This window comes from Aquarana catesbeiana, linkage group LG10 (genome assembly GCF_042186555.1).
Source record: "Aquarana catesbeiana isolate 2022-GZ linkage group LG10, ASM4218655v1, whole genome shotgun sequence".
Classification (NCBI taxonomy): Eukaryota; Metazoa; Chordata; class Amphibia; order Anura; family Ranidae; genus Aquarana; species Aquarana catesbeiana.
Window position 1 is genome coordinate 24,815,002 of NC_133333.1, and position 27,248 is coordinate 24,842,249.

The window sequence follows — 27,248 nt, forward strand, 5'->3', positions numbered from 1 at the left end:
ACGGCACACTTGAAAAAGTCATTCAGTTTCATGCGCACTGCTGGAGTGATCAGTCCCCCAGGTAACATCTCTATCTAGATCTCAATGGTCAAGGGGAAGATGGATCACATCGGTGTCGGACTGGTGTGTGCTCTGCTCCTACTGATCCAGTATGGTGAGTCGTTTTACATTTACCATTACCATTTCATAGGGCATGATCTCAAAATGTACTATAAGTGATGACAGAGAAACTTGCACTCAAATTTATGCTCAACGCTCACTCTAGAACCAGGTCCAATGGTAACATTAAATAGGTAAAGTGGGAACAATGGCCCCAATTCATCCAAAAGTGGCCTCTTATTTAATATGGCATGTCATTTTAGCATGCCATAAGCATTATTTCTAGCACATCAAGTTTCATGAATTAGGACCATTGGGGTTTGAGTTAGGAGTAGAGCATGTTCAGTTTGCAAGGTATTTTCACTTACCTTGGTGAATGATTTGAAACCAAGTGAAAATTCACTTTGAAGGGAATACGTAATCACATGCAAGTAAAAAAAAAAAAAAAAAAAAAATTATACAGATAGATAGATAGATAGATAGATAGATAGATAGATAGATAGATAGATAGATACAGTTGTGCTCATAAGTTTACATACCCTGGCAGAATTTATGATTTCTTGTCCATTTTTCAGAGAATATGAATGATAACACAAAAACTTTTCTTTCACTCATGGTTAGTGTTTGGCTGAAGCCATTTATTATCAATCAACTGTGTTTACTCTTTTTACGGTAAATCATAATCACAACAGAAACTACCCAAATGACCCTGATCAAAAGTTTACATACCCCAGTTCTTAATACTGTGTTTTGACCCCTTTAACATCAATGACGGCTTGAAGTCTTTTATGGTATTTGTGGATGAGGCTCTTTATCTTCTCAGATGGTAAAGCTGCCCATTCTTCTTGGTAAAAAGCCTCCAGTTCCTGGAAATTCTTGGGCTGTCTTGCATGAACGGCACGTTTGAGATCTCCCCAGAGTGGCTCAATGATATTGAGGTCAGGAGACTGAGATGGCCACTCCAGAACCTTCACTTGATTCTGTTGTAGCCAATGACAGGTCGACTTGGCCTTGTGTTTTGGATCATTGTCATGTTGGAATGTCCAAGTACGTCCCATGCGCAGCTTCCTGGCTGATGAATGCAAATGTTCCTCCTGTATTTTTTGATAATATACTTCATTCATCTTGCCATCAATTTTGACCAAATTTTCTGTGCCTTTGTAGCTCACACATCCCCAAAACATCAGCAATCCACCTCCGTGTTTCACAGTAGGAATGATGTACTTTTCATCATAGGCCTCGTTGACTCCCCAAATGAAGCGTTTATGGTTCTGGCCAAAAAGCTAAATTTTGGTCTCATCACTCCAAATGACTTTGTGCCAGAAGGTTAAAGGCTTGTCTCTGTGCTGTTTGGCGTATTGTAAGTGGGATACTTTGTGGCATTTGCGCAGTAATAGTAAAAGTTATTAGTTAATAGTTATTATTTCTTCTGGAGACTCGACCGTGCAGCCCATCTTTCTTCAAGTGCCTCCTTATATCTTGAAACAGCCACACCACATGTTTTCAGAGAGTCCTGTATTTCACCTGAAGTTATTTGTGCGTTTTTCTTTGCATCCCGAACAATTTCCCTGGCTGAAATTTTTGTTGGTCTACCTGACCGTGGGTTGGTTTCAACAGAACCCCTCATTTTCCAATTCTTGATTAGAGTTTGAACACTGCTGATTGGCATTCTCAATTCCCTGGATATCTTTTTATATCACTTTCCTGTTTTTTACAGTTCAACTACCTTTTCCCGCAGATCACAGGTGAGGATGGTTACCATTAATAGCCATTCAAACCCCTTTGTGTCAACTTGTGTGGATGTTATCAGGCCAAAATCACCAGGGTATGTAAACTTTTGATCAGGGTCATTTGGGTAGTTTCTGTTGTCATTATGATTTAAAAAGAGTAAACACAGTTGACTGATAATAAATGGCTTCAGCCAAACACTGACCATGAGTGAAAGAAAAGTTTTTTGTGTTATCATTCATATTTTCTGAAAAATGGCCAAGAAATCATAAATTCTGCCAGGGTATGTAAATATATATATATTAGTTTTTTTCCCCTTTTCCAAATAACTTTTTATTGGAAGTTTTAATCACATGAAAAATCCAACATGCAGGTTTTACCAAAGCTGACCAATCAATCAACTTGTGTACAGTTAGCCTGCCCATACATGGTTTGAATCTCGGCCGGTCCCTGCTGAAACGGCTGAGATTTGAACCTTCTATGGCCGACTTAAAGGAAAACTATGTTGAAACAATGGGGGCTGCTGTTTTTTTTTTTTTTTTTGTTTTTTGTTTTTTTAGATAAAAAAGGCAAAATTATTTGTTTTAAGCCGGCCATAGATGGAGTGATTTTCTTTTGTGGTTTCAGGAAAGAAAATTGTCGATTCCCCCATCAACACGGTCTGTGTTGATGGCGGAATCCCCATCAGCCTTCCCACAGGGCTGCTGTTAGAACCCATGGGGCCCCATACAGACAACTTGACATGGGAGTCCCCATACAGTCAATGCTTCAGCTATAAATGAACACAGTGAGCGATTGGTACTGATCATTCATTGTGTTCATTGAGGAAAGGAAGGGGCTGGTAAATATGACATATTTAGCGGACCCTGCCCTCACTCTCCATCTTGAAGGATTGTGTGCTTGCAGCTGCCGGCTGGAAGGAGAGGAGGGAAACCAGCAGCAGGGGGGGAAAGGGGGGGGGGGTGCCACATAGGGGGGCCTGGGCAGCAGAGGGTAACGTATGGTGCACATGGAGGGTGATTGGTGTAGCGGTGGGGCAATTTCTGGAACAGATCCCCTGTATGGCTCTCTCTCTGCAGCTGCTGAAAGCCAACAGGAGGGAGAGTTGAAGAAGCAAGCATTCAGCTGCTGCAGACAGAGCCATATAGGGGATCAGTTCCAGCAATTGCCCTCCTCCCCCCCCCCGCAACTCTGATCACCCTCCCTGTCCACATCTGATTCACCCTACTGTCTGGGCCCCCCTGCTGGCTAAGGCCCTATACAGGAGGACCAGTGGTATCCCCTTATCCACGGCCCTGTCTCCCCATACATCAGTGGTCATCAACCCTGTCCTCAGGGCCCACTAACAGGCCAGGTTTGCAAGATAACTGAAATACATCACAGGTGATATCATTTGCTGCTCAGTGATTGCAGTATTCTAGTCTGCATCTCCCCAAGGTAATACATAAAACCTGGCCTGTTAGTGGGTCCTGAGGACAGGGTTGATGACCACTGCCATACATGGTTTGAATCTTGGCTGGTCCCTGCTGAACCATCCAAGATTCGAACAGTCTATGGCCGGCTTTAGTTTTGGACATAGTGGGGGAAGGGTTAAATCCTGTGTGGTTTTTATTGCTGTCCGTTTTCCCATGGGGGGGGGGGGGGGGGGGATTTGCCCCTGCGTTTGTTCTGGCAACCATTATAGATGAGGCAAAGAGAGAAAATACAAAAAATGATGAGCCAAGCAAGAGGTAAGGGAAAATCCTACAACAGGAACACCTGTGTCTGTGAAAACTCCCCATCTCCTAGACAGGAAATGATGGGAAATCTCCCCAATGTTACACAGGCAGCAAAAAATAACCCAATAGGTGTATTGACCAATCCATATGCTAAAACGTAAAAAAAAGTTTGGGCTTTAAATACAATCAGTGTGCGTTTTCAGTAAAAATCTGTCCTATCTACAGTACAATAAATATTCTGTTGCTGACCTTGACTGTCTTTACACCACCGTAACACGCAGTAGCGCAGTATGTACATGTTCATTTTAAATAGCACCCCGGTGAACCCTTCGAAGGAAGCTACAATGCACCACCATGACCATTGTGCATTACAGTACCATACAAAAATAAAAAAAGCAGCAGCACTTTAATTTGTGTGCTTTAAGGTTCATTACAGCTCATTTGTTTTGAAAGGTCTTCCTAAAGCAACGCACTTCAAACAAAAACCTGTGTGGTGCGACGCATTGCATTCAGAAACAGCTGGCCTCCTAGTTGGCTGCCGTTGATTCCAGGTGCAGAGGTTGCAAATGCACAAGAATACGGTCAGGTAGATTTTACTAACAGAGACAGCCTGATTTGTGTCCCATTTTGAAGCCAACTTGCTTGATAAAATGTCCTTCATTCTGTCTTTACTCGCCTGTAGATGTTCAGGATAGCAGATCCCATTGTCATGTTATTTTATGTTTGTGAACTATTCCTAGGCAATGGAGCGGCAGTGACTATAACAAGTCCAAATTCTTCTCTATCCGTACTGACTGGAGATACCATCAACCTCACCATTTCCTACAGCGTAACCCCCAACCTCATATTATGGAACTACAAAGGCAGCCCTTTGGCTGTATGGACAACTGAAGTACAATCGATTGCTGACAGTTACAAGAATCGACTGACGCTACAGGAAAAACAGATATCTATCAGAGATTCCACCCCGGCGGACTCTGGAGAATACTCGGTCACAGTTACTGATGCAAGTGGCAACACTGGTAACTTCAAATTCAATGTGGATGTCGCAGGTGAGTCTTTGGTTTGCGTGGCTAAAAGGGCAAAGGAGTCCAGTATCTGCTTGTATATTCGATGAGCCAAGTACTGCGATTTGCAGAAGACTATGGTAATAAACTATCACTAGGGGAAGAGCCGAGTACAACATCTCTCAATGTCCTTCATAGCTTTTAGAGCAGGGGGTCTTTAAACTATGGCCCTCCAGTTGTTCGGGAACTACAGTTCCCATCATGCCTAGTCATGTCTGTGAATGTCAGCGTTTTACAATGCCTCCAACAGCTGGAGGGCCGTAGTTTGAAGATCCCCGTTTTAGAGTCTATGTAAACCCCAGCTGTCTACTCAGGGAGCTGTGAGAACCGAGCTATTGGCGGTGTTTGATCTCCAGCGGGGGACAGATGCAGCATCCACCTAGGTAAGCAAAATAAAAATAAATCCCATACTTCTCTTTTAAATATACCATTAAATGAGCTTTGTTATATCGGTTCCAAAAATGCCAAAAAATACCTGTTGGTCCTGCCAGAAATCTTGTGAGCTGATAACTCCTTGGGATCTCTACTTGTGCTATCCGTTCCCAGCTATTTCTATGGACTACAGAACTCCTACCCATATGTGAAATGGACAAGAAGATGGGGATGTGTTCTGTATTCCTTAGTGTGACAGTGCTGCCCCTCCATAGATAGAGTGCAGTAAGTGACATCCTTGGCCAGGAAGTGTGTTACTGGCAGGATCATAAACATATACACTCAGGTTGAATTGGATGAACCGATCCCTTAAAAAGTGGTTGCAAATCCTTCCATATACCCAGTGAAGTGACTGGCCTCGGGTGATAAACAGAGATAAGTTGTACCTGTTTATCTGCAGCCAAATTGCAGAATTTACACATGATCTCTCAGGAGCTCTGAAAAGCAGGGGGCGAAGAGCCAATGTTACATCCATGAGGAGAGCTCTGAGAGCTGATTGGAGGGGGGGGGGGGACACACCCCCTTCACACAGCACACAGGAGCAGAGCTGAGGCCGTCAATCAGCTGGAGATCCCTCCTCTGTCACCGTTTTTCTCTCGGTGTCAGGAAAACTTTTCAGAAGTTATTTGAAGCAGATAGCAGAGGAAGGAGTCAGAAGACAGGAATTAATTTAATGCTGCGTACACGCGATCGCCCATTCCGACAACAAAATCCATGTTTTTTTTCCGACAGATGTTGGCTCAAACTTGTCTTGCATACACACGGTCACACAAATCTTGTCGGAAATTCCGAACGTCGAGAACGCGGTGATGTACAACACGTACGACGAGCCAAGAAAAATTAAGTTCAATAGCTAGTGCGGCTCTTCTGCTTGATCCCGAGCATGCGTGGATCTTTGTGCGTCGGAATTGTGTACACACGATCGGAATTTCCGACAACAGATTTTGTTGTCGGAAAATTTGAGATCCAGATCTCAAATTTTGTTTGTCGGAAATTCCGATGGAAAATGTCCGTTGGAGCCTACACACAGTCGGAATTTCCGACAACAAAAATCCGTCCGTGTATATGAAGTCTATTTCCTGTGATGGAATAGGCATTTGTGGAGCGGTTTTAACGCATCTCGACGCTCATCAAACGCTTCAAAACTGGCCATAGGGCGTTTGGGGAGCATTTTTAACTCGTCATTAATGCTTGTAAATCACCAGTCTAATGCCCATACTAAAGCTCATTAATACAAGTCTAACGCCCATACTAACGCTATAGGATTGTTTGTTAAGCGTTAGAAATTTAGTAAAGTGGGAACAAGCCCTTAGGCTTAGCCCTTACTTAGGCTTATTGTCAGGTTAAAGTGGTTGTAAACCCCAAAAAAAAAAAACAAAAAAAAAACCTGCAAGACAAAAGGCATAATGAGCTAGTATGCATAGCATACTAGCTCATTATGAAATACTCACCTTAGATCGAAACCCCGGCAGCGGTCCCGGCACACTGCTCTGCCCGGCGACATGTCTCCCGAAGTTATTTCCGTGTATCGCGGGCTCCAGCGCTGTGATTGGTCGGAGCCGCAATGACGTCACTCCCACGCATGCACGCAGGAGCCGCCGGTAATGGCACATCAGCTGAAGCAACGGCACAAACGAGCCGTTGCTTCAGTGTGCATGTGCCAATGACATGGGCAAATGCTGATACAAGAAATAGCTCCTAAACTGTGCAGGTTTGGGTAGATGTCCATGGTAGCTACAGGTAAGTCTTTTTATAGGCTTACCTGTCGTGAAAAGTGGTTGTAAAGGGTTTACAACCACTTTAAACTATAGCAAAGATGTTTCTAATAATAATAATTAAGTAAACTAGAGCCCAGTGCAACTTGCTGGAGAAGGGGTCTCCAAACTTTATAAACAAGGTTTCTGTCCCTCAAACTTTTGGGAGTCAGGATTGTGGCAAGTGGGAAAAGGAAATGTCCTGGCATCATTGGAAATAAAAAATATCTTCGGCTTGCTGGTCAGGGGGAGTAGGAAATGTCCCAGTGGTCAGTGGGAGTGAAAAAAACACAAAGCTTGTGGTCATTAAGAGGAGAAATACCTCCCCATCGCTCGGAGGAATAGTACCCTATCATTTGTGTCAGTGGAAGGAACAGGGCTCCATTGTTGGCATCAGTGGAAGGAACAGGGCTCCATTGTTGGTATCAGTGGAAAGATCAGGGCTCCATTGTTGGCATCAGTGGAAGGAACAGGGCTCCATTGTTGGCATCAGTGGAAGGAACAGGTCTTTATTGTTGGCATCAGTGGAAGGAACAGGTCTCCATTGTTGATGTCAGTGGAAAGAACAGGGCTCCATTGTTGGCGTCAGTGGAAGGAACAGGGCTCCATTGTTGGCATCAGTGGAAAGAACAGGGCTCCATTGTTGGTGTCAGTGGAAAGAACAGGGCTCCATTGTTGGTGTCAGTGGAAAGAACAGGGCTCCATTGTTGGTGTCAGTGGAAAGAACAGGGCTCCATTGTTGGCGTCAGTGGAAGGAACAGGTCTTTATTGTTGGCATCAGTGGAAAGAACAGGGCTCCATTGTTGGTATCAGTGGAAAGAACAGGGCTCCATTGTTGGCGTCAGTGGAAGGAACAGGTCTTTATTGTTGGCATCAGTGGAAGGAACAGGTCTCCATTGTTGATGTCAGTGGAAGGAACAGGGCTCCATTGTTGGCATCAGTGGAAGGAACAGGACTCCATTGTTGGCGTCAGTGGAAGGAATAGGGATCCATTGTTGGCGTCAGTGGAAGGAACAGGGCTCCATTGTTGGCATCAGTAGAAGGAACAGGGCTCCATTGTTGGCATCAGTGGAAGGAACAAGGCTCCATTGTTGGCATCAGTGGAAAGAACAGGGCTCCATTGTTGGCATCAGTGGAAGGTACAGGGCTCCATTGTTGGTATCAGTGGAAGGAACAGGACTCCATTGTTGGTGCCAGTGGTAGGAATAGGGCCCCATTGTTATCAATGGGAGAAATAGTGACCCATTGTTATCAGTAGGAGGGGTAGTGCCCCATGGTTGGTGCCAGTGGAAGGAATAGTGCCCCATTGTTATCTGTGGGAGGAATAGTGCTCCATTGTTGGTGTCAGTGGGAAGAATAGTGCCCTATAGTTGGTATCAATAGGAGGAATAGTTCCCCATTGTTTGGTGTTGGTGGGAAGAATAATGTTCCTTCCATTGACACCAATCATAGCCGCACTATTCCTCCTACTGATATAAACAATGAGTGCCCCATTGTTGACGTTAGTAGAAGGTAAATGGTGCCTAATCATTGGTGTCCGTAGAAGGAATAGTGCCTTGTATGAGTGGGTGGGAGGATTAGTGCCCTAAGAGCCAGATATAGGCAAGCAAAGGGCCACATCAGTTTGGAGACCCCTGTGCTAGAGGAGAACAAGTAGAATGAAGATCTAGGTGGCCGTCTCTGAGCAGTTAAGTGAGATATCTGTTCACAGCGTATTATCGTCATCATGCACCATAAAGACAGAAGGCACGCAACTACAGAGCACACAACTACTCCAAAAGAGGTTGATGAGTATATTTGAATCCTTGTGTCCCAGTCTCTGAATTTTATTTTATTTTTTTTCCAAATGGTGGAAAAACATTAACTATACATCTTGTTTTAACAGATAGAGTCCCGGCAATCCAAAGTAATGACACTGGCATATTTAAGACGGGGGAAAATATCAGTCTGACCATTTGGTATGCGTGGGAATCATCAGGCATAGTTTGGAGCTATAATGGTACCCCACTGATTGTTCGTGTAAATGATCTCATCTTCGTTGGCGTCAGATTCAAAGGACGAGCGAATATCACAGATAACGGATCTCTTCTAGTTTATAACACAACCAATGAAGACGCGGGAACTTATACTGTCACCGTGACAAATAGTCCGACTTCTGCCTCACAGTCTTTTCAGGTGAAATTCTATGGTAAGCCAGTTACTTTAAAATATTATATTGAAAGTAAACCTATATATACAATATATACACAAAAATACATAGACTTACAAACACCAACTGTTTACATTATTGTGTTTTGGCACTTTTCTTTTCCATTGAAATCAATGGAATGCATTGAAAGGTATGTCATCGTACTCAATGTGATATGAGAGTTAATTAGGGGAAAGAAGAGACCCACAGCAGCAGAGCAAATTCTATCAAGACACGCTATGTTACCAAAAGTATTGGGACACCTGCCTTTACACACACATGAACTTTAATGGCATCCCAGTCTTAGTCCGTAGGGTTCAATATTGAGTTGGCCCACCCTTTGCAGCTATAACAGCTTCAACTCTTCTGGGAAGGCTGTCCACAAGGTTTAGGAGTGTGTCTATGGGAATGTTTGACCACTCTTCCAAAAGCGCATTTGTTCTATCGGGTTGAGGTCAGGACTCTGTGCAGGCCAGTCAAGTTCCTCCACCCCAAACTCGCTCATCCATGTCTTTATGGACCTTGCTTTGTGCACTGGTGCGCAGTCATGTTGGAACAGGAAGGGGCCATCCCCAAACTGTTCCCACACAGTTTGGAGCATGAAATTGTCTTGGTATGCTGACGCCTTAAGAGTTCCCTTCACTGGAACTAAGGGGCCAAGCCCAACCGCTGAATAACAATCCTGAACCATAATCTCCCCTCCACTAAACCTTGTGGGCAGCCTTCCCAGAAGAGTTGAAGCTGTTATAGCTGCAAAGGGTGGGCCAACTCAATATTGAACCCTACGGACTAAGACTGAGGTGCCATTAAAGTTCATGTAAAGGCAGGCGTCCCATTACTTTTGGTAATATAGTGTAGAAGAGTTGAAAGGGTACTCAAGTAACACAGGGAAGACCATTATTATAGGGGGTCTGGATTATGGTTCTCTAGGAGCTCCGAGCAATCATGGTATGCTCTGGTCCCTTTAGTACAGGCAGGCATTGAAATAAAGTCAACCAGAACAAAAAATGCATTCCCGATTCTAGCGTGCTTATTGGATGGTAGGAAAAAAATACAATGGATCCAACAACAACTAGATGTAGGATCAATTTTCATACAACGTGAAACAAATGACATTGTGGAAGTCTAATCTACAACATCCGCTTCTTCCTTTCTTCTCAACAGATGTCATAAGCAGCGTGACTGTTCAACAAACACCAGCGATCGTAGTTGAGAGTACCCCCATAGTAACTCTGTCCTGCAGGGCCTCCTCGGGTTCTGGATCTGTGACATGGCAGAAGGATGGTCAACCATTGACCAATGATAGTTCGCACGTTCTACTAGACCAGGACCTCCAGATATTGAATCCTGATAGAACTTTCTCTGGGAACTATAGCTGCAACATGTCTAACCCGGTCAGCTGGAATGTCGGATCCATTTTGGTGGCAGTATACTGTAAGTAGGATCTAGGAGTAAGCAACTTACAATTTAAAGTCCAATTGAACTTTCAGTTTAATTCAGCTAAATATATTCCAGGTGCGTCCAAACAAAAAGTGTGCAAAGTCTAATGCCGCGTACACACGAGCGGACTTTACGGCGGACTTTGCCCGGCGGACTGGATTTCGTCGGACAATTCGATGTGTGTGGGCTCCAGCGGACTTTGTTTTCTCAAAAGTTGGACGGACTTAGATTTTAAACTTGTTTAAAATTTATCCGTTGAAATCGAGTCCGGTCGAAAAGTCCGCTCGTCTGTATGCTAGTTCGACGGACAAAAAGGCACGCTAGGGCAGCTATTGGCTACTGGCTATGAACTTCCTTGTTTTAGTCCGGTCGTACGTCATCACGTACGAATTCGACGGACTTTGGTGGATTGTGTGTAGGCAAGTCCGTTCATTCACAAAGTCCGTCGGAAAGTACGTCGAAAAATCCGCCGGGCAAAGTCCGCCGTAAAGTCCGACCGTGTGTACGCGGCATTATAGTTGGTATGCTTTAGAAAGCAGCCACAGCCTGAGCAACAAGGCCTATCTCTTGCCAGCATGCTGCAAAAAAGGACCCTTGCTTTCTGTGTTGAAGCAGTGGTCTCTCTGCAGAGGTTCAACAGACTTCATGCTGAGTAAGATATAGAGTTCACCAGACAGCAGGGAACATGAGCTTTGTTCCCTGTTTGAGTAGACATCTCTTCCTCTTCTACACTGAAAGAGCAAGCAGCATTGTCAGCCCTGCATAGATACTGATCGGTCAACAATTTACTACCCAGCTCAGCTCTTTTTGTTTTATCCAGTTGTATTTATTCAGTGCAACTTATAAGATCCAAGTGAAAGATATCTAGAGTTATATATATATATATATATATATATATATATATATATATATATATATATATACATACATACATACATACACATACAAATACACACACTATATATATATATATATATATATATATATATATTCAGACCCCCTTAAATTTTTCACTCTTTGTTATATTGCAGCCATTTGCTAAAATCATTTAAGTTCATTTTTTTTCCTCATTAATGTACACACAGCACCCCATATTGACAGAAAAACACAGAATTGTTGACATTTTTGCAGATTTATTAAAAAAGAAAAAGTGAAATATCACATGGTCCTAAGTATTCAGACCCTTTGCTGTGACACTCATATATTTAACTCAGGTGCTGTCCGTTTCTTCTGATCATCCTTGAGATGGTTCTACACCTTCATTTGAGTCCAGCTGTGTTTGATTATACTGATTGGACTAGATTAGGAAAGCCACACACCTGTCTATATAAGACCTTACAGCTCACAGTGCATGTCAGAGCAAATGAGAATCATGAGGTCAAAGGAACTGCCTGAAGAGGGCAAGGATATGGAAATGAGAGCGAGTACCTTATAGAAAACATACTTGCTACCCAAAAAAAACGAAAAACTTACCAAATGTGTTAAAGGGAGGGTGTGGGTCCCATACTTTGCAATTCACAAAATGAGAGTAAAGATTTGCTTTTACTTGGAAGACTGAGTGCAGGAAATCATGGGGCCATAACCATAGCACCCTACACCTCTTATAAAACCACAAATATTCCACAAGGAAATATATTCAAGACCCAAAGAGAGAACTCTCTCAGTGAGAGATAGCATGGAAACCGGTACCCTGCACAAACTGGTGTCCTTGTTCATCAACAACTGAGCGGTTTTACTAACTGGATGTTGGTTAGGGTCCAATGGAGATCTTTTTTGTTTGCTTGTTTATACATTACATTATGCTTTTTGTCTCGCAGACCCGGTGGGGACTGTTAAAGTGACCCAGTCGCCACAGATAGTGAGCGAGAGGACCTCTTCGGTAAACCTAAGCTGCAGCGCCTCTACTGGTTACATTGAGAAAGTGACATGGCTGAAAGACGGGCATCCTATAGACAACTCCTACAATCTACTGGATGGGGGCAAGATCCTCCAGATAAGTCAACCCAACAGGACATTCAGTGGGCTCTATAGCTGCAACATATCCAATGCAGCCTACTGGAATTCCAGCTCCCTTCTGCTCAGTGTCTATGGTAAGTAGTAGCACAAACACATGAAATACAATAGAGGTATATAGTTACATAGTCTGGTTGAAAAACACACAAGTCCATCCAGTTCAACCAATAAAAGAGAAAAAGGAACTCTACAATTCTTAATACACAATCCTATACCCTCAGTTGATCCAGAGGAAGGCAAAAAAAAAAACCCAGCAAAGAATCATCCAATTTGCTCCAGCAGGGAAACAATTCCCCCCTGATCCCCCAAGAGGCAATTGGATATTCCCTGGATCAACTTTACCTATAAATGTTAGTATACAGGTATGTTATGTACATTTAGGAACAAATCCAGGCCTTTTTTAAAGCAATCTACTGAGCTGGAAAGGTACAACCCAACATTCTCTCGTTAGCAGATATGGGCTCTGATAACGTTAAAGCAGAACTAATCTCTTTAAATTATCACTAAAAGTGAAGTATGGCCAAGGTTTTTTGGCTATACTGTATGCCTCTTCTGAGTCACAAGGGGGTGCTTACTTTAGCTCTCCTATGATCAATGTTGCTGTATATTTTGACATCAGAAATGCATTTGTGTGAACCTTTTAACATGTAAGTATTTCCATTGTAATCTTAAAACGTTTCTAAAAAGTGCAATAAAATACATTATTTATTTTATCTTATAGACCCGGTGGTGAATGTTAAAGTGACCCAGTCACCTGGGATAGTGACTGAAAGTACATCTTTGGTACAGCTAAGCTGTAGCGCCTCTAGTAGTTACATTGAGTCAGTGACGTGGACGAAGGAAGGGATGTCTATAACTAATAATGGCAATTACAGTCTATTGGATGGGAATAAGATCCTCCAGATAATGCAACCCAACAGGACGTTCAGTGGACTCTATGGATGCAACATGTCCAACGCAGTGTACTGGGGGACCGGTTCCCTTCAGCTCCGTGTCTATGGTAAGTATTACCACAAGAGTGCAGTCCATGTCCTGTATGGCAATGTATAGAGCACAAATGTCACATGAACTAAAGCAGGGGTTTTCAACCTTACAAGACCAGGGCCCAGTACATTTTTCAAAAAGCCTCTATGCCCCAACAGAAAAAAAAGTTTGTACGGATAGGTTGTATGACTTTGATAGCTAGGATAAGATTATGTGGAGTATAGTGGAGTACTGTGCAGCAGTCACACTATGTACTGTACAACATATTGCATATGGTGCAGCATATAGAGTGCAGGGGACAGGAGTTTAAGTGTCCCCTTATGTTGGTGGTCAGTATGCTTCTTTAACTCTGCATGCCTCCCTACACTAATAGTCAGCATGCATGTATGCCTACACTGGGGGTCACTGTACCCCCATACTCTGGTGGACAGCATGCTCTATCCTGGACAATCAGTGTGCCCCTTTATCCTGGACAGTGTGCCCCCTACTCTGGTGGTCAGTGTGCCCCCTTATCCCGGACAATCAGTGTGCCTCCTCACCCTGGTAGTCAGTGTGCCTCCTTATTCTAGTGGTCAGTGTACCCCCTTAGCCTGATGGTCAATGTGCCCCTTTATCCTTGGCAACCATAGTGCCCCCTTACCCTGGTGTTCAGTGTATCCCCTCACCTTGTTGGTCAGTGGGACTCTTTACTCTGGTGATAGTGTGCCATCTTATTCTGGTGGTCCATGTTTTACCTCGCCCTGTTGGTGAGTATTCTACCTTGCCCTGGTGATCAATGTGCCCCATATTCTGGATGGTCAGTCTGCCACCTTACTCTCATGGTCAATGTATTCTCTTACCCTGGTGGTCAGTGTTCCCCTTATCCTGGTGGTCAGTGTTCCCCCTTATCCTGGTGGTCAGTGTGCCCCTGTATCGATGTCCCCCCCTTACTCTGGCAGTTAGTGTTCCCCCTTATGCCACGTACACACGATCGGAATTTCAAAAGACTGATGAGAGCTTTTCGTCGGAAAATGCGACCGTGTGTATGCTCCATCGAACTTTTGCTGGCCGAATTCCAGCCAGCAAAAGATTGAGAGCAGGTTCTTAGTTTTTCGGTCAGAAAAAGTTCCTATCCAAAAAATGCGATCGTCCGTGGCAATTCCGACGCGAAAAATTCCTACGCATGCTCGGAAACAATTCGACGCATGCTCGGAAGCATCGAACTTCATTTTCTCGGCTCGTCGTAGTGTTGTACGTCACCGCGTTCTTGACAGTCGTAATATCAGCGAACTTTTGCGTGACCGTGTGTATGCAAAGCAAACTTGAGCGGAATCCCATCAGAAAAGCCATCATATCTTTTTCTGACGAGAAGTCCGATCGTGTGTACGCGGCATAACTCTGGCAGTGTGTACCCCTTCACCCTGGTGATTAGTATGTACCCCTTCACCCTGGTGATTAGTATGTACCCCTTCACCCTGGTGGTCAGTGTGTTCCCCTTTACCCTGGTGGTCGATTTTTGGTTTCACATGTGACAAATCTAATTTGGCTTCTAGAGGTTTTGTTCATGGCACATTTTATCCAGTGACTGGGAGAAGTTCCTTTGTTAGTCCCTCTGTTATTCTTGCTGTCAGTGTGAGATGCAGTGCCTCTAGTGGACACAATGAAAATGGTGAAATTGTTGAGTTTTTCTGAGCGGAATCCTTCATATCCTCCAGCAGAGGTCGGCCTGTAACACCATAACCCAGAAGAGCCACCAGGCCGCTCAGATACTACACATGGAAATATGTACAAACACGGGAGACACAAGTCCATCCAGTTCAACCAATAAAAGAGAAAAAGAAACTCTACAATCCTATATACACAATCCTATACTCTCAGTTAATCCAGAGGAAGGCAAAAAAACCCCAGCAAAGAATCATCCAATTTGCTCCAGCAGGGGAAAAATTCCTTCCTGATCCCCAAAGAGACAATCAGATATTCCCTGGATCAACTTTACCTATAAATGTTAGTATACAGGTATGTTATGTACATTTAGGAAAGAATCCAGACCCTTTTTAAAGCAATCTACTGAGCTGGAAAGGTACAACCCAACATTCTCTCGTTAGCAGATATGGCCTCTGATAACGTTAAAGCGGAACTAATCTCTTTAAATCATCACTAAAAGTGAAGTATGGTCAAGGTTTTTTGGCTATACTGTATGCCTCTTCTGAGTCACAAGGGTGTGCTTACTTTAGCTCTCCTATGATCAATGTTGCTGTATATTTTGACATCAGAAATGCATTTGTGTGAACTTTTTAACATGTAAGTATTTCCATTGTAATTTTAAAACGTTTCTAAAAAGTGCAATAACATACATTATTTTATTTTATAGACCCGGTGGTGAATGTTAAAGTGACCCAGTCACCTGGGATAGTGAGTGAAAGTACATCTTTGGTACAGCTAAGCTGTAGCGCCTCTAGTGGTTACATTGAGTCAGTGACGTGGACGAAGGAAGGGATGCCTATAACTAATAATGGCAATTACAGTCTATTGGATGGGAATAAGATCCTCCAGATAATGCAACCCAACAGAACGTTCAGTGGACTCTATGGATGCAACATATCCAACGCAGTGTACTGGGGGACCGGTTCCCTTCAGCTCCGTGTCTATGGTAAGTATTACCGCAAGAGTGCAGTCCATGTCCTGTATGGCAATGTATAGAGCAAAAATGTCACATGAACTAAAGCAGGGGTTCTCAGCCTTACAAGACCAGGGCCCAGTACATTTTTCAAAAAGCCTCTATGCCCCAACAGAAAAAAAAGTTTGTACGGATAGGTTGTATGACTTTGATAGCTAGGATAAGATTATGTGGAGTATAGTGGAGTACTGTGCAGCAGTCACACTATGTACTGTACAACATATTGAATATGGTGCAGCATATAGAGTGCAGGGGACAGGAGTATGTATTTACACAGCACAGCTTGTAGAGTGAAGTGGTCAGGAGTTTAAGTGTCCCCTTATGTTAGTGGTTAGTATGCTTCTTTAACTCTGCATGCCTCCCTACACTAATAGCCAGCATGCATGCATGCCTACACTGGAGGTCACTGTACCCCCATACTCTGGTGGACAGCATACTCATTTATCCTGGACAGTCAGTGTGCCCCTTTATCCTGGACAGTGTGGCCCCTTACTCTGGTGGTCAGTGTGCCCCTTTATCCCGGACAATCAGTGTGCCTCCGCACCCTGGTAGTCAGTGTGCCTCCTTATCCTAGTGGTCAATGAGCCCCTTTATCCTTGGCAACCATTGTGCCCCCTTACCCTGGTGTTCAGTGTATCCCCTCACCTTGTTGGTCAGTGTGACTCTTTACTCTGGTGATAGTGTGCCATCTTATTCTGGTGGTCCATGTTTTACCTCGCCCTGTTGGTAAGTATTCTACCTTGCCCTGGTGATTAATGTGCCCCATATTCTGGATGGTCAGTGCGCCACCTTACTCTCATGGTCAATGTATTCTCTTACCCTGGTGGTCAGTGTTCCCCCTTATCCTGGTGGTCAGTGTGCCCCTGTATCAATGTCCCCTCCTTACTCTGGCAGTCAGTGTTCCTCACTATGCCACGTACACACAATCGGAATTTCGACTCGCAAAAGACTAATGAGAGCTTGTCATCGGAAAATGCGACCGTGTGTATGGTCCATCGAACTTTTGCTGGCCATATTCCAGCCAGCAAAAGATTGAGAGCAGGTTCTTAATTTTTCGGTTGGAAAAAGTTCCTATCCGAAAATGCGATCGTCTGTGGCACGTCCGTGGCAATTCCGACGCGCAAAATTCCTACGCATGCTCGGAAACAATTTGACGCATGCTCGGAAGCATTGAACTTCATTTTCTCGGCTCGTCGTAGTGTTGTACGTCACCGCGTTCTTGACAGTTGTAATTTCAGCAAACTTTTTCGTGACCGTGTGTATGCAAGGCAAACTTGAGCGGAATCCCGTCAGAAAAGCCATCATATCTTTTTCCGACGAGAAGTCCGATCGTGTGTACGTGGCATAACTCTGGCAGTGTGTACCCCTTCACCCTGGTGATTAGTATGTACCCCTTCACCCTGGTGATTAGTATGTACCCCTTCACCCTGGTGGTCAGTGTGTACCCCTTGGTGGTCGATTTTTGGTTTCACGTGTGACAAATCTAATTTGGCTTCTAGAGGTTTTGTTCATGGCACATTTTATCCAGTGACTGGGAGAAGTTCCTTTGTTAGTCCCTCTGTCATTCTTGCTGTCAGTGTGAGATGCAGTGCCTCTAGTGGACACAATGAAAATGGTGAAATTGTTGAGCTTTTCTGAGCGGAATCCTTTATATCCTCCAGCAGAGGCCGGCCTGTAACACCATAACCCAGAAGAGCCACCAGGCCGCTCAGATACTCTACATGGAAATATGTACAAACACGGGAGGAGGAGGTCTCTCAGTTAGTGATAAGATGAAAACCTGAACCCTGCACAAACTGGTGTCCATGTTCATGATCAACTGAGCGGCTCTAATAACTGGATGTTGGTAGTGGCCCAAGAGAGAACTGTTTTTTTTTAATAGAAAATACATCATGTTTTTTATCACTGCAGATCCAGTGGAGAACGTTATAATGACCCAGTCACCCAAGATATTGTACGGCAACAGCACTGTGGTAAATCTAAGCTGTAACGCCTCTAGTAAGTACATTGAGGCACTGACATGGACGAAGGATGGGAAGTCTATAGAAAAGAATGACACCTTCACTCTATTGGATGGGAATCACACTCTCCGCATAAATGATTCCAAAAGGGCATTCAGTGGAAACTATAGCTGCAATATTTCCAATGCAGCCTACTGGAAAACCGGTTCCCTTCAGCTCCTTATCTACGGTAAGTTGTAGCACAAAAGTCTAGTCTGTGTCACCTGTGACTTCTGAGAACAGAACACAGAAGGTCAATGACTCCAACATATTACATATCGGTCAGCGTTCCTAACATTGTGATGTAATAGAGGTGTAACCCAACACTCTCCAACAGTAATGAGGGACCTCATCTGAACATCTGCTCCATTTACCTCCTTCCACTCCACTCTTCCCTCCAAGTACAAATGGCTTATAAAAAACATTGACAAAATTTGCAAAAAAATTAATAAATACTTGGCCTGGCTTCTAAGGCTTGGTTCCCACTGGTGCGATGTCAGACACCGGATGTGATTCACACCACACTGCAAATCACATGCGATGCAAACTCAGCCATACAGATTTGTATGGCTGAATTCACATCGCATTCGGACCAAACTCGCACAGGACTCTTTTTTTTGGTCCGCACCAGAATCGGATCGCATGGGTGTTCACACCCATGCGATCCGATTCCTGTCGGAATTGTCCGCATTTGCACTGTGATATGCAAACTGATTTGGGGGTGTCATTACCTTTGTATTGACACTCCCAGCAGGTCGCATATGGCAGTGTAAACTTCCTGCGAGTTGGGATGCGATGCGGGAACCCGCAGTGGATTCGCAGGGTTATCGCATCAATGTGAACCGAGCCTGAAGGTGATATCTTCTCATTGAGGCTCAAAATCCTACCAGAGTCAGCTCTTGCAATCCGCTGAAGTGCTTTCTATTGGGATTTCAATCGTCCAGCTCTCCCAGGAGGCACTTTACTGCATTTACTGCAATACCATTCAAAATCAAATTTATTCTATTCCAAATTCGAATTTTGGAAGATGGTTATATTCTCTCTCTTCTTGTTTTTTCAATTCGAATTGAATTTCATTCGAAATCAAATTTTTTGTATTCAAATTTTGGAAGATAGTTATATTCTATTCTTTCAATTCCATTCTATTTTTTTTCTATTCTATTTTTTTTTTATTCTATTTGAATTTATTCTATTCAAAATTAGAATATCATAGTTATATTCTTTCTATTCTATAGTTTTTTTTTCTATTTTCTATTCTATTCAAAATAAAAATTTCGGAATATAGTTATATTCTTATATTCTTTCTATTCTATTTTTTTTTCTATTCTATTATTTTCTATTCTATTCTTATCTATTCTAATTTGAATTTGTTCTATTTAAATTCAAATTTCAGAAGATGGTTATATTCGTTCTATACTTCATTCAATTCTATTTTTTTCTATTCCTTTTCTAATCTATTCTTTTCTATTCTATTCAAATTTGGGGAAATGGTCATATTCATTCTATTCTTTTCTATTCTATTCTTTTGAAATGGCATTCTATTCAAAATTTGGAAGAAGGTTATATTCTTTCTATATGATTCTATTCTATTTTTCTATTCTTTTATTTTCTGTTCTATTTGAAGTTGTTCTATTTGAAATTCAAATTTCAGAAGATGGTTATATTCTTTCTATATTTCTACTCTTTTTTTCTACTCCCTTCTATTCTTTTATTTTCTATTCTATTCTTTTTTATTCTATTCAAATTTTGGGAAATGGTCATATTTATTCTATTCTTTTCTATTTTATTTTCTATTCGAATTTGAATTGTATTCGAAATTCGAATTTCAGGAGATGGTCATATTCTTTCTATATGATTATATTGTATTGCATTTTTATATTCTGTTCTTTTCCATTCTATTCTATTCAAATATATTCTACTTGAAATTTGAATTTCAGGAGATGGTCATATTCTATGTTATTCTATTACATTTTTTAATTATGTTTTTATTATTTATATTATTTATTTTTTATTATTCTTATTTATTATTTTAATTCTTTTCTTTTTTTCTATTTTATTCTGTTTTATTCTATTCTTTTATATTTTCAATTCTTTTAGTTTGTATTCTGTTCTGTTTTACTTGATTATATTCTATTCTTTTATTTTAAATTTTATTCTTTTCCATTCTATTTCATTCTTTTCTATTCCTTTATTTTAATTTCTATCTTATTCTCTTCAAAAATTCAAATTCGATTCGAAAAGAATTCAAATTCGATTTGAAAAATATTTGCATTCGAATTTCATCTGAAATTTTGTTTTGTTTCGGATTTGTTTAAATTCGTTACTAATGTCATTCGGATGTATAACAAAAAATTTTTCCGAATTTTGATTCGCAACTAAAATGAACCGCACATGTCTACCACAGCGTCACCATCTACTTCTATGCAGTTCTTGCCTGTTTTCACAAATATCAACCCTTGCTGCAGCCTCTCACCCTGTGACTTGCTACAAAGTTACAATGCTGCGGGTAGAGACTGAGAAAATGCTTCCTCCTGCCTGCAGCTGACTGATGGCATTATTGTAGCATAGGAAAAACTCACTGGACTTGAGCTCAAGGGCTGCTTAGGTGGTGCCGTTTTGAAATCGTATTCTGTATGCATACATTTTAAACATCGGGAATGTTTGTATTTCTATTGTTAAAGTTTTCTAAAGTGGAAATAAATGATAACTTTTATCTCATAGACCCAGTAGAGAATGTGACAGTGACCCAGTCACCCAAGATCGTCAGTGAGAACAGCCCTGCTGTAAATCTAAGCTGTGGCGCCTCTAGTGGTAACATCGAGACAGTGACGTGGACGAAGGATGGGAAGCCTATAAATATTACTAACAATTACAATCTATTGAATGGGAATTTGACTCTCCAGATCAATAACCCCAACAGGACGTTCTCTGGACTCTATATCTGCAACATATCCAACGCAGCCTACTGGAAGTCTGGCTCTCTTCAGCTCCTTGTCTATGGTAAGTAGTAGCACAAGAGTCTGGTCTGGGGTTGGGTTTTGATGTTTGCGGAAACAACAGTCTAGAAGATATAAGCTTCCAGCACTTAAATAACTTGCATTTTTGATTTATTTTAGTTATAAAAAAAAATGTCCCTCTTGTCTGACAGATCCGGTGTTGAACGTTAAAGTGACACAGTGGCCTGATAAGGTGACCACTAAGACTCCTTTGGTAAATCTAAGCTGTGATGCCTCTAGTAGCTCTATTGAAAAGGTGGCATGGACGAAGGACGGGAAAACTGTGGGCAGCGAGAAGCCCTATAGTCTATTAAAGGGGGATAAGGTGCTCCAGATAACTGAACCCGACATAACGCTCAGTGGAATCTACACCTGCATCATATCCAACGCAGCCTACTCGGGGTCTGGATTCGTAAATCTTACAGTTTCTGGTAAGTAAGAATGCCATAGACGTGTCAGAATTGTTGTGTTGACCTGAGGCTGCTAGTAGACACAATATATCAATCTTAAAGCCCAAATTAAGTGTCTCACCATGTTTTAGATGTATATAGTTACATAGTTAGTCAGGTTAAAAAAAAGACAAGTCCATCTAGTTCAACCATAAAAAAAATATATCATACAATCCCATATACCCAATCCTATACCCACAGTTGATCCAGAGGAAGGCGAAAAAACCCCCAGAAAAGCAGGATCCAATTTGCTACAGCAGGGGAAAAAATTCCTTCCTGATCCCAGAGAAGCAAATCGAATTTTCCCTGGATCAACTTTACCTATAAATGTTACTACCCAGTTATATTATGTACATTTAGGAAAATATCCAGGCCTTTCTTAAAGCAATCTACTGAGCTGGCCAGAACCACCTCTGGAGGGAGTCTATTCCACATTTTCACAGCTCTAATGCCCCGTACACACGGTCGGATTTTCCGACGGAAAATGTTCGATGGGAGCTTGTTGTCGGAAATTCAGACCCTGTGTAGGCTCCATTGGACATTTTCCACCGGAATTTCCGTCACACAAAATTTAAGTTTTGGATCTCCAATTTTTCCGACAACAAAATCCGTTGTCGTAAATTCCGTTCGTGTGTACACAATCCCGACACACAAAGATCCACGCATGCTCGGAATCAAGCAGAAGAGCCGCACTGGCTATTGAACTTCATTTTTCTCGGCTCGTCGTACGTGTTGTACGTCACCGTGTTCTTGACGTTCAGGATTTCCGACAAGATTTGTGTGACCGTGTGTATGCAAGACAAGTTTGAACCAACATCCGTCGGAAATTAATCCATGGATTTTGTTGTCAGCATGTCCGATCGTGTGTACGGGGCATTACGGTGAAGAAACCTTTCCATATTTGGAGATGAAATCTCTTTCCTCTAGATGTAAAGAGTGCCCCCTTGTCCTCAGTGTTGACCTTAAAGTTATTAACTCAACACCAAGTTCACAATATGGACCCCTTATGTATTTGTACATGTTGATCATATCCCCCCCTTAATCTCCTCTTCTCAAGAGGGAATAGATTCAGTTCCTCTAATCTTTCCTCATAGCTGAGCTCCATGCCTCTTATCAGTTTGGTTGCCCTTCTCTGCACTTTCTCCAGTTCCTCCATATCCTTTTTGAGAACTGGAGCCTAAAACTGAACTGCATATTCCAGATGAGGTCTTACTAATGATTTGTACAGGGGGGCAAAATGATATCTCTCTCTCTGGAGTCCATACCTCTCTTAATGATATAACACAGTGGTCATCAACCCTGTCCTCAGGGCCCACTAACAGGCCATTACCTTGGGGGAGATGCAGACTAGAATACTGTAATCACTGAGCAGAAAATGATATCACCTGTGATGTATTTCAGTTATCTTGCAAACCTGGCCTGTTAGTGGGCCCTGAGGACAGGGTTGATGACCACTTTTATAATGTATAGTTTTGCGCCCCAGCATGTCATGATTTGTGGCCAATATTTTGCTCAGAAGTGCCTTAAAATACCTTTTTGCCTCAGTGAAAATACTGTTTCCCACTCTCACACTCTGGTGCTCTGTACTAGGCAGAACTGAGTAACAGCCACACCCCTCAGCACATGCTTACTCACTTAGACTTGTACTACAGAGAAGGTGAGTGGGAGTGTATAACCAAATTCTATTATTGATTTCACAGTGCACTGAGTCTAAAGATGGCCATACACTGATCAAGATTCATCCAATCCTGCAGGTTCAGACAAATTTCGATCAGAGCGTGGACTGACCCACTCAACAGAAGTTGATTAAAAAACTGACTTCTGTGGAAAGGACATGTTAGAAAATTTTTGAACAATTAACTGCATACTGATCAGTATATTTCTACATTCCATATTCCGGGAAACTGAAAAATTCTGTCTGTTTTCGGCCACACCAAATTTGCCATCTTCAGATAGTGGTGTGATCTGTAGTGATAATGCTTATTTCTTGCAGCGAAAGGCATTTTTTTTTATTATGCACTGCTGCATGCACATATTTTCAGAAAATGTCTAATTAATGCAGCTCAGCCAATCTTTTAAAATAATTCTCAAACCACTGAAAAGGGGAATTTCTGAACTGCAAGTTCCATTAAACTCAATGGGGATCCAAACCAAGCTCCAAAAAAAAAAAAAAAAGGTTAAGGCCTGATTCACACCTATACAGGTTGCAGTTTGAAAATTCCAGGTGCATTTAGCCTTTTTTAATACACATTTTTGATCCATTGAAGTCTTTGGAGCCAAAAACCAGAAAAAAAATAGTCCCTCGCCCTTTCCATAAAATGCACAGATGTGAACTACATCCATAGGAAACCATGGTAAATGGACTGTGTTTCTGCAAAACTGAAAACACACTAAAAAAAATGCATAGGTGTGAACCAGGCCTTATTATATGGTGCAAAATTGGAAAATGCTGCAAAATTGTGCAAGATAGTTTGGGAAGTTCCTGTCAGCCCAGCCTGATGAGACAACGGGGCCATAGAACAGCCTGAACCACTTCCTTAACAAATTCTATCATGGATACTAAGATAGAAGGGTGGGACCTGGTGGCATTGACAGTTAAGCTAAGGGTGGCTCAGGGAACAACAGAAGCAGCCTTTGGTCCCTTTTCTACCAGAAATCCTTTTTGGAATCCAAACTGCCAAAGATAACACTGAGATTTGGATTCCGCTTGGGGCATCCAAATGCATGAAAACCAAAACAGATTCTGGGGGGGGTTGGGGATTTGTCTTTACTTCCTGTTTGGTCACCAAGACAGGAACGGAAGGGAAATAACCCAGTAGAAACACAAACCACAATGAAACCACAGAGGAGTTTCTAGCCCCTCTCTCTTTGATGGAAAAAAATGGCTAACATTCAGTATAGAAAAGCTCAGCAGACTCTAGGTGTTTTGTTTATCAAACCAAACACCCTACAAAAAAAAAAAAAACCTTGGCATATTTTTGAAAAAAACTAAAGTTTAGTCATCCAGCTCCTTGAATTCTCTTTTCTTTCCTATTTAGGTGCCACACCTGGTGCCGCCAACACATTTGGCATGATGATAATCACTCTACTGGGAGGACTGCTGCTTGCACATTGATTGTCCATCCCAGATATGGTCTATGATGGGAGACAGGTAAGCATACTTTTTGAAAACAATGGTTTCCAAAACCCTCAAAGGCCGAGACCAGGTCACCTACAAGTAAAATCAGCTTTATGTTTAGGCTAGTGGGTGGAGTCACCCTCTAACTTCTATATCTCCACGAATACATTGAGAAGATCTGACTACCAGGTTTTCAGTTCTCCTCCTTTTATGGTGGTTACAAAGCTGAGCTAAGGAGGTCAACATATCCTACTGCAATAGTTTATTTTTTAATATGGATATTCTATAGTGGGAAAACCTCTAGTGATGGCTGAAGAAGGTGGTTGTAGTTGGTTAACTCTTGCTTCATAAATTCCATAATTAAAGCCCCTTAGGAACCCCTAGTGATTCACTATATATTTAATATATATAAATGCTTGGTAATTGTGTTTTTACAGTACTTTGTTTTATTGAATTATTCAGCACCGACAAATTCTGTAGGACTGTGTACATACACTATTCATCATTCGCAGTGTCCACCCTAGAGAAGCTTGCATGTTCATATTTCTTAACAGTGCGTACACCATATCAGTCTCCACCCCTGAGGAGCTTACATTCCTAATTACTTGTCACAGTACATAGACTATCCACATCAGTTTCTACCACTGTGAAGCTTGCATTCCCAGTTCCTTGTTACAAAGAACACTCACATCAATCGTCACCCATGAGGAGCTTTAATTTTCAATTCCTTGTGACAGTACATAGACCAGACTTTTTCAACCAGGGTGCCTTGAGGTTGCTTCAAGGATGCCTCGGCAAAATGCCTAAAAATGACCCCAAAATTGTATACAAGCCAGTGGGTGGATGAAACCTGCCTTTTTAGTTCCACAAAGCCACAGGTTTTCATTGTACTCCATTTCAACATTCTAGCTAGTACCTCCCTAATGACCTAATGACCAATGACATCAGTTGGAGGATATCAGTTGCCTGCTTATCATCCTTGTTTGACCCTCCCTTGCCTCTCTCCATCAGCTCTGGTGTCTCATTAGCTAAGTGATAACGAAAAACTGAGGGAGAAGGGAAACATTAGAATACTAGTCAGTACCAGGTTTGCAAAAGTGTTTTTTCTTTGGAAGAATAAATCGCCTCTAACATTGGGTGTCCTATGTGTATTAATGTTGCTGCATTATGTAAAACTATCATAATACATTTTAGAATGGGGAGCTTCAAGATGGTCCATAATTTTGGAGGATACCTCGAGATTGCCTTGACTGAGAAAAAGGTTGAGAAACACTGCCATAGACCATCCAGATCAGTCTCCAGCCCTGAGGAGCTTGCTTTCTCATTTCCTTGTGATAGTACATGGCTGTTCACATCAGTCTCCACCCTAAGGAGCTTACATTCCCATTTTCCTGTGACTGTATGTAAACCATTCACATTTGTCTGCAAAGCTTGCGTTCTGTGACAATCGTACACAGACCTACTCTGATTAACCTACAGGGGTGTTTATGGGAGGGAAAAGAAAGAATACATAGACACATCTATATATGTTTGATGAATACTTTTTGTTTTTATTATTTATGGTCTTCTAGGTCTCTGGAAAGATCTTTTCTGCACTGCCTGAACCAGCAAAGAGGGCCACTACCTCACCTTACTGCTCCGATCACCTACTGCTGCCTTCCTGAGCCACGATCATCTACCAATGGCAACCGTACATGCCACCGTGTTCAATCCTTTTAGGATCATTCTACCACCAGTCAGTCCATCCACCAGTCCCCTGATCTACTCTGCATTCTAGGGGCGAGATCTTTGCAACATGGTTTTCAATGCCACCCACCTGCCTCTGTCCATATGTGGGTCTCACAAACCTATTGCCATATGTTTTTCTGTTGAGGAACCCATCCCGAGATGTCCTGGTGACCACCAGAACAGAATGTGATAAAAAAAAAAAAATCCAAATTTTCAGGGTCCATATAGCTTGTACTTTTGTTGCCAGGGGGCAATTGAAAGAAAACGGGAACGCATCAATATGCATGTCAACTCATGTTGTCGCACATTTTGATGCATTTCCATTGATTTAAATGAAAAACGCACCTGCCAAAAACAGATGAGTGTTAATGGCCAGTCACGATTGTCACCGGGACTGCTGGCAGGGAGGGGAAGACTTCCAATGAGAACACCTAGAGAAAAGTGTGGCTATCCCCTCCCATTGGCTTTAGGTATACGTTAATGCACTTATCAGAGAGCAGAGCAAGGACTGAGACTTCAGGTCTGGGAAGTCCTTGGTAAAAATGGCCTGGAGATTAATCGCCTCTGGGGTCTGTAAGGAGATATAAGCCAGCAAGACCCTAATCTCGTCTGCATTCAATCATAACTGAAAATTTTTTCTTTCATTAGACTGACCCTTGAAGATGGTGTATATATAAATATAAAAAAAAAAATCAAACCATTTTTTTCCTTTTTCAGTAAATTATGCCAATAAATAAAAAATAAATAAAATACATTGTTTTTCTTTTTGTGTATGGGAACTGGCACTGTGTGATTAATAATGGGTCACTGTGTGGGGGGATGATAAAGAGTTACAATAAGAGGATTACTCATATGTGACATTTCCCACTACTACTGGA

At 42.1% G+C, this 27,248-nt stretch overlaps 2 protein-coding genes across 2 annotated transcripts in view; one reads left to right on the forward strand and one right to left on the reverse strand.

The window, feature by feature from the left end:
* On the forward strand, positions 1-27,120 carry LOC141110472 (hemicentin-1-like). The gene is made up of 12 exons (XM_073601828.1): positions 1-154; positions 4,286-4,597; positions 8,684-8,986; positions 10,151-10,420; positions 12,244-12,516; positions 13,161-13,439; positions 15,774-16,052; positions 17,991-18,269; positions 20,801-21,079; positions 21,228-21,506; positions 24,563-24,675; positions 26,214-27,120. Exons 1-11 carry the CDS (start codon positions 85-87, stop codon positions 24,637-24,639), a joined length of 2,700 nt encoding a protein of 899 aa, XP_073457929.1. The 5' UTR covers positions 1-84; the 3' UTR covers positions 24,640-24,675; positions 26,214-27,120.
* The window catches only part of IGLON5 (IgLON family member 5), an 859,278-nt gene that overhangs the window by 65,508 nt on the left and 766,522 nt on the right, over positions 1-27,248 (reverse strand). The window lies entirely within an intron of this gene.

What these genes read in the sequence shown, in the direction of transcription:
- LOC141110472 (XM_073601828.1), top strand. Translation starts at nt 85, where the DNA reads ATGGTCAAGGGGAAGATGGATCACATCGGTGTCGGACTGGTGTGTGCT. An exon ending in CCTTCAGCTCCTTATCTACG is followed by an intron (nt 18,270 to 20,800) that starts GTAAGTTGTAGC and finishes TTTATCTCATAG; the next exon opens with ACCCAGTAGAGAATGTGACA. An exon ending in CGTAAATCTTACAGTTTCTG is followed by an intron (nt 21,507 to 24,562) that starts GTAAGTAAGAAT and finishes TTTCCTATTTAG; the next exon opens with GTGCCACACCTGGTGCCGCC.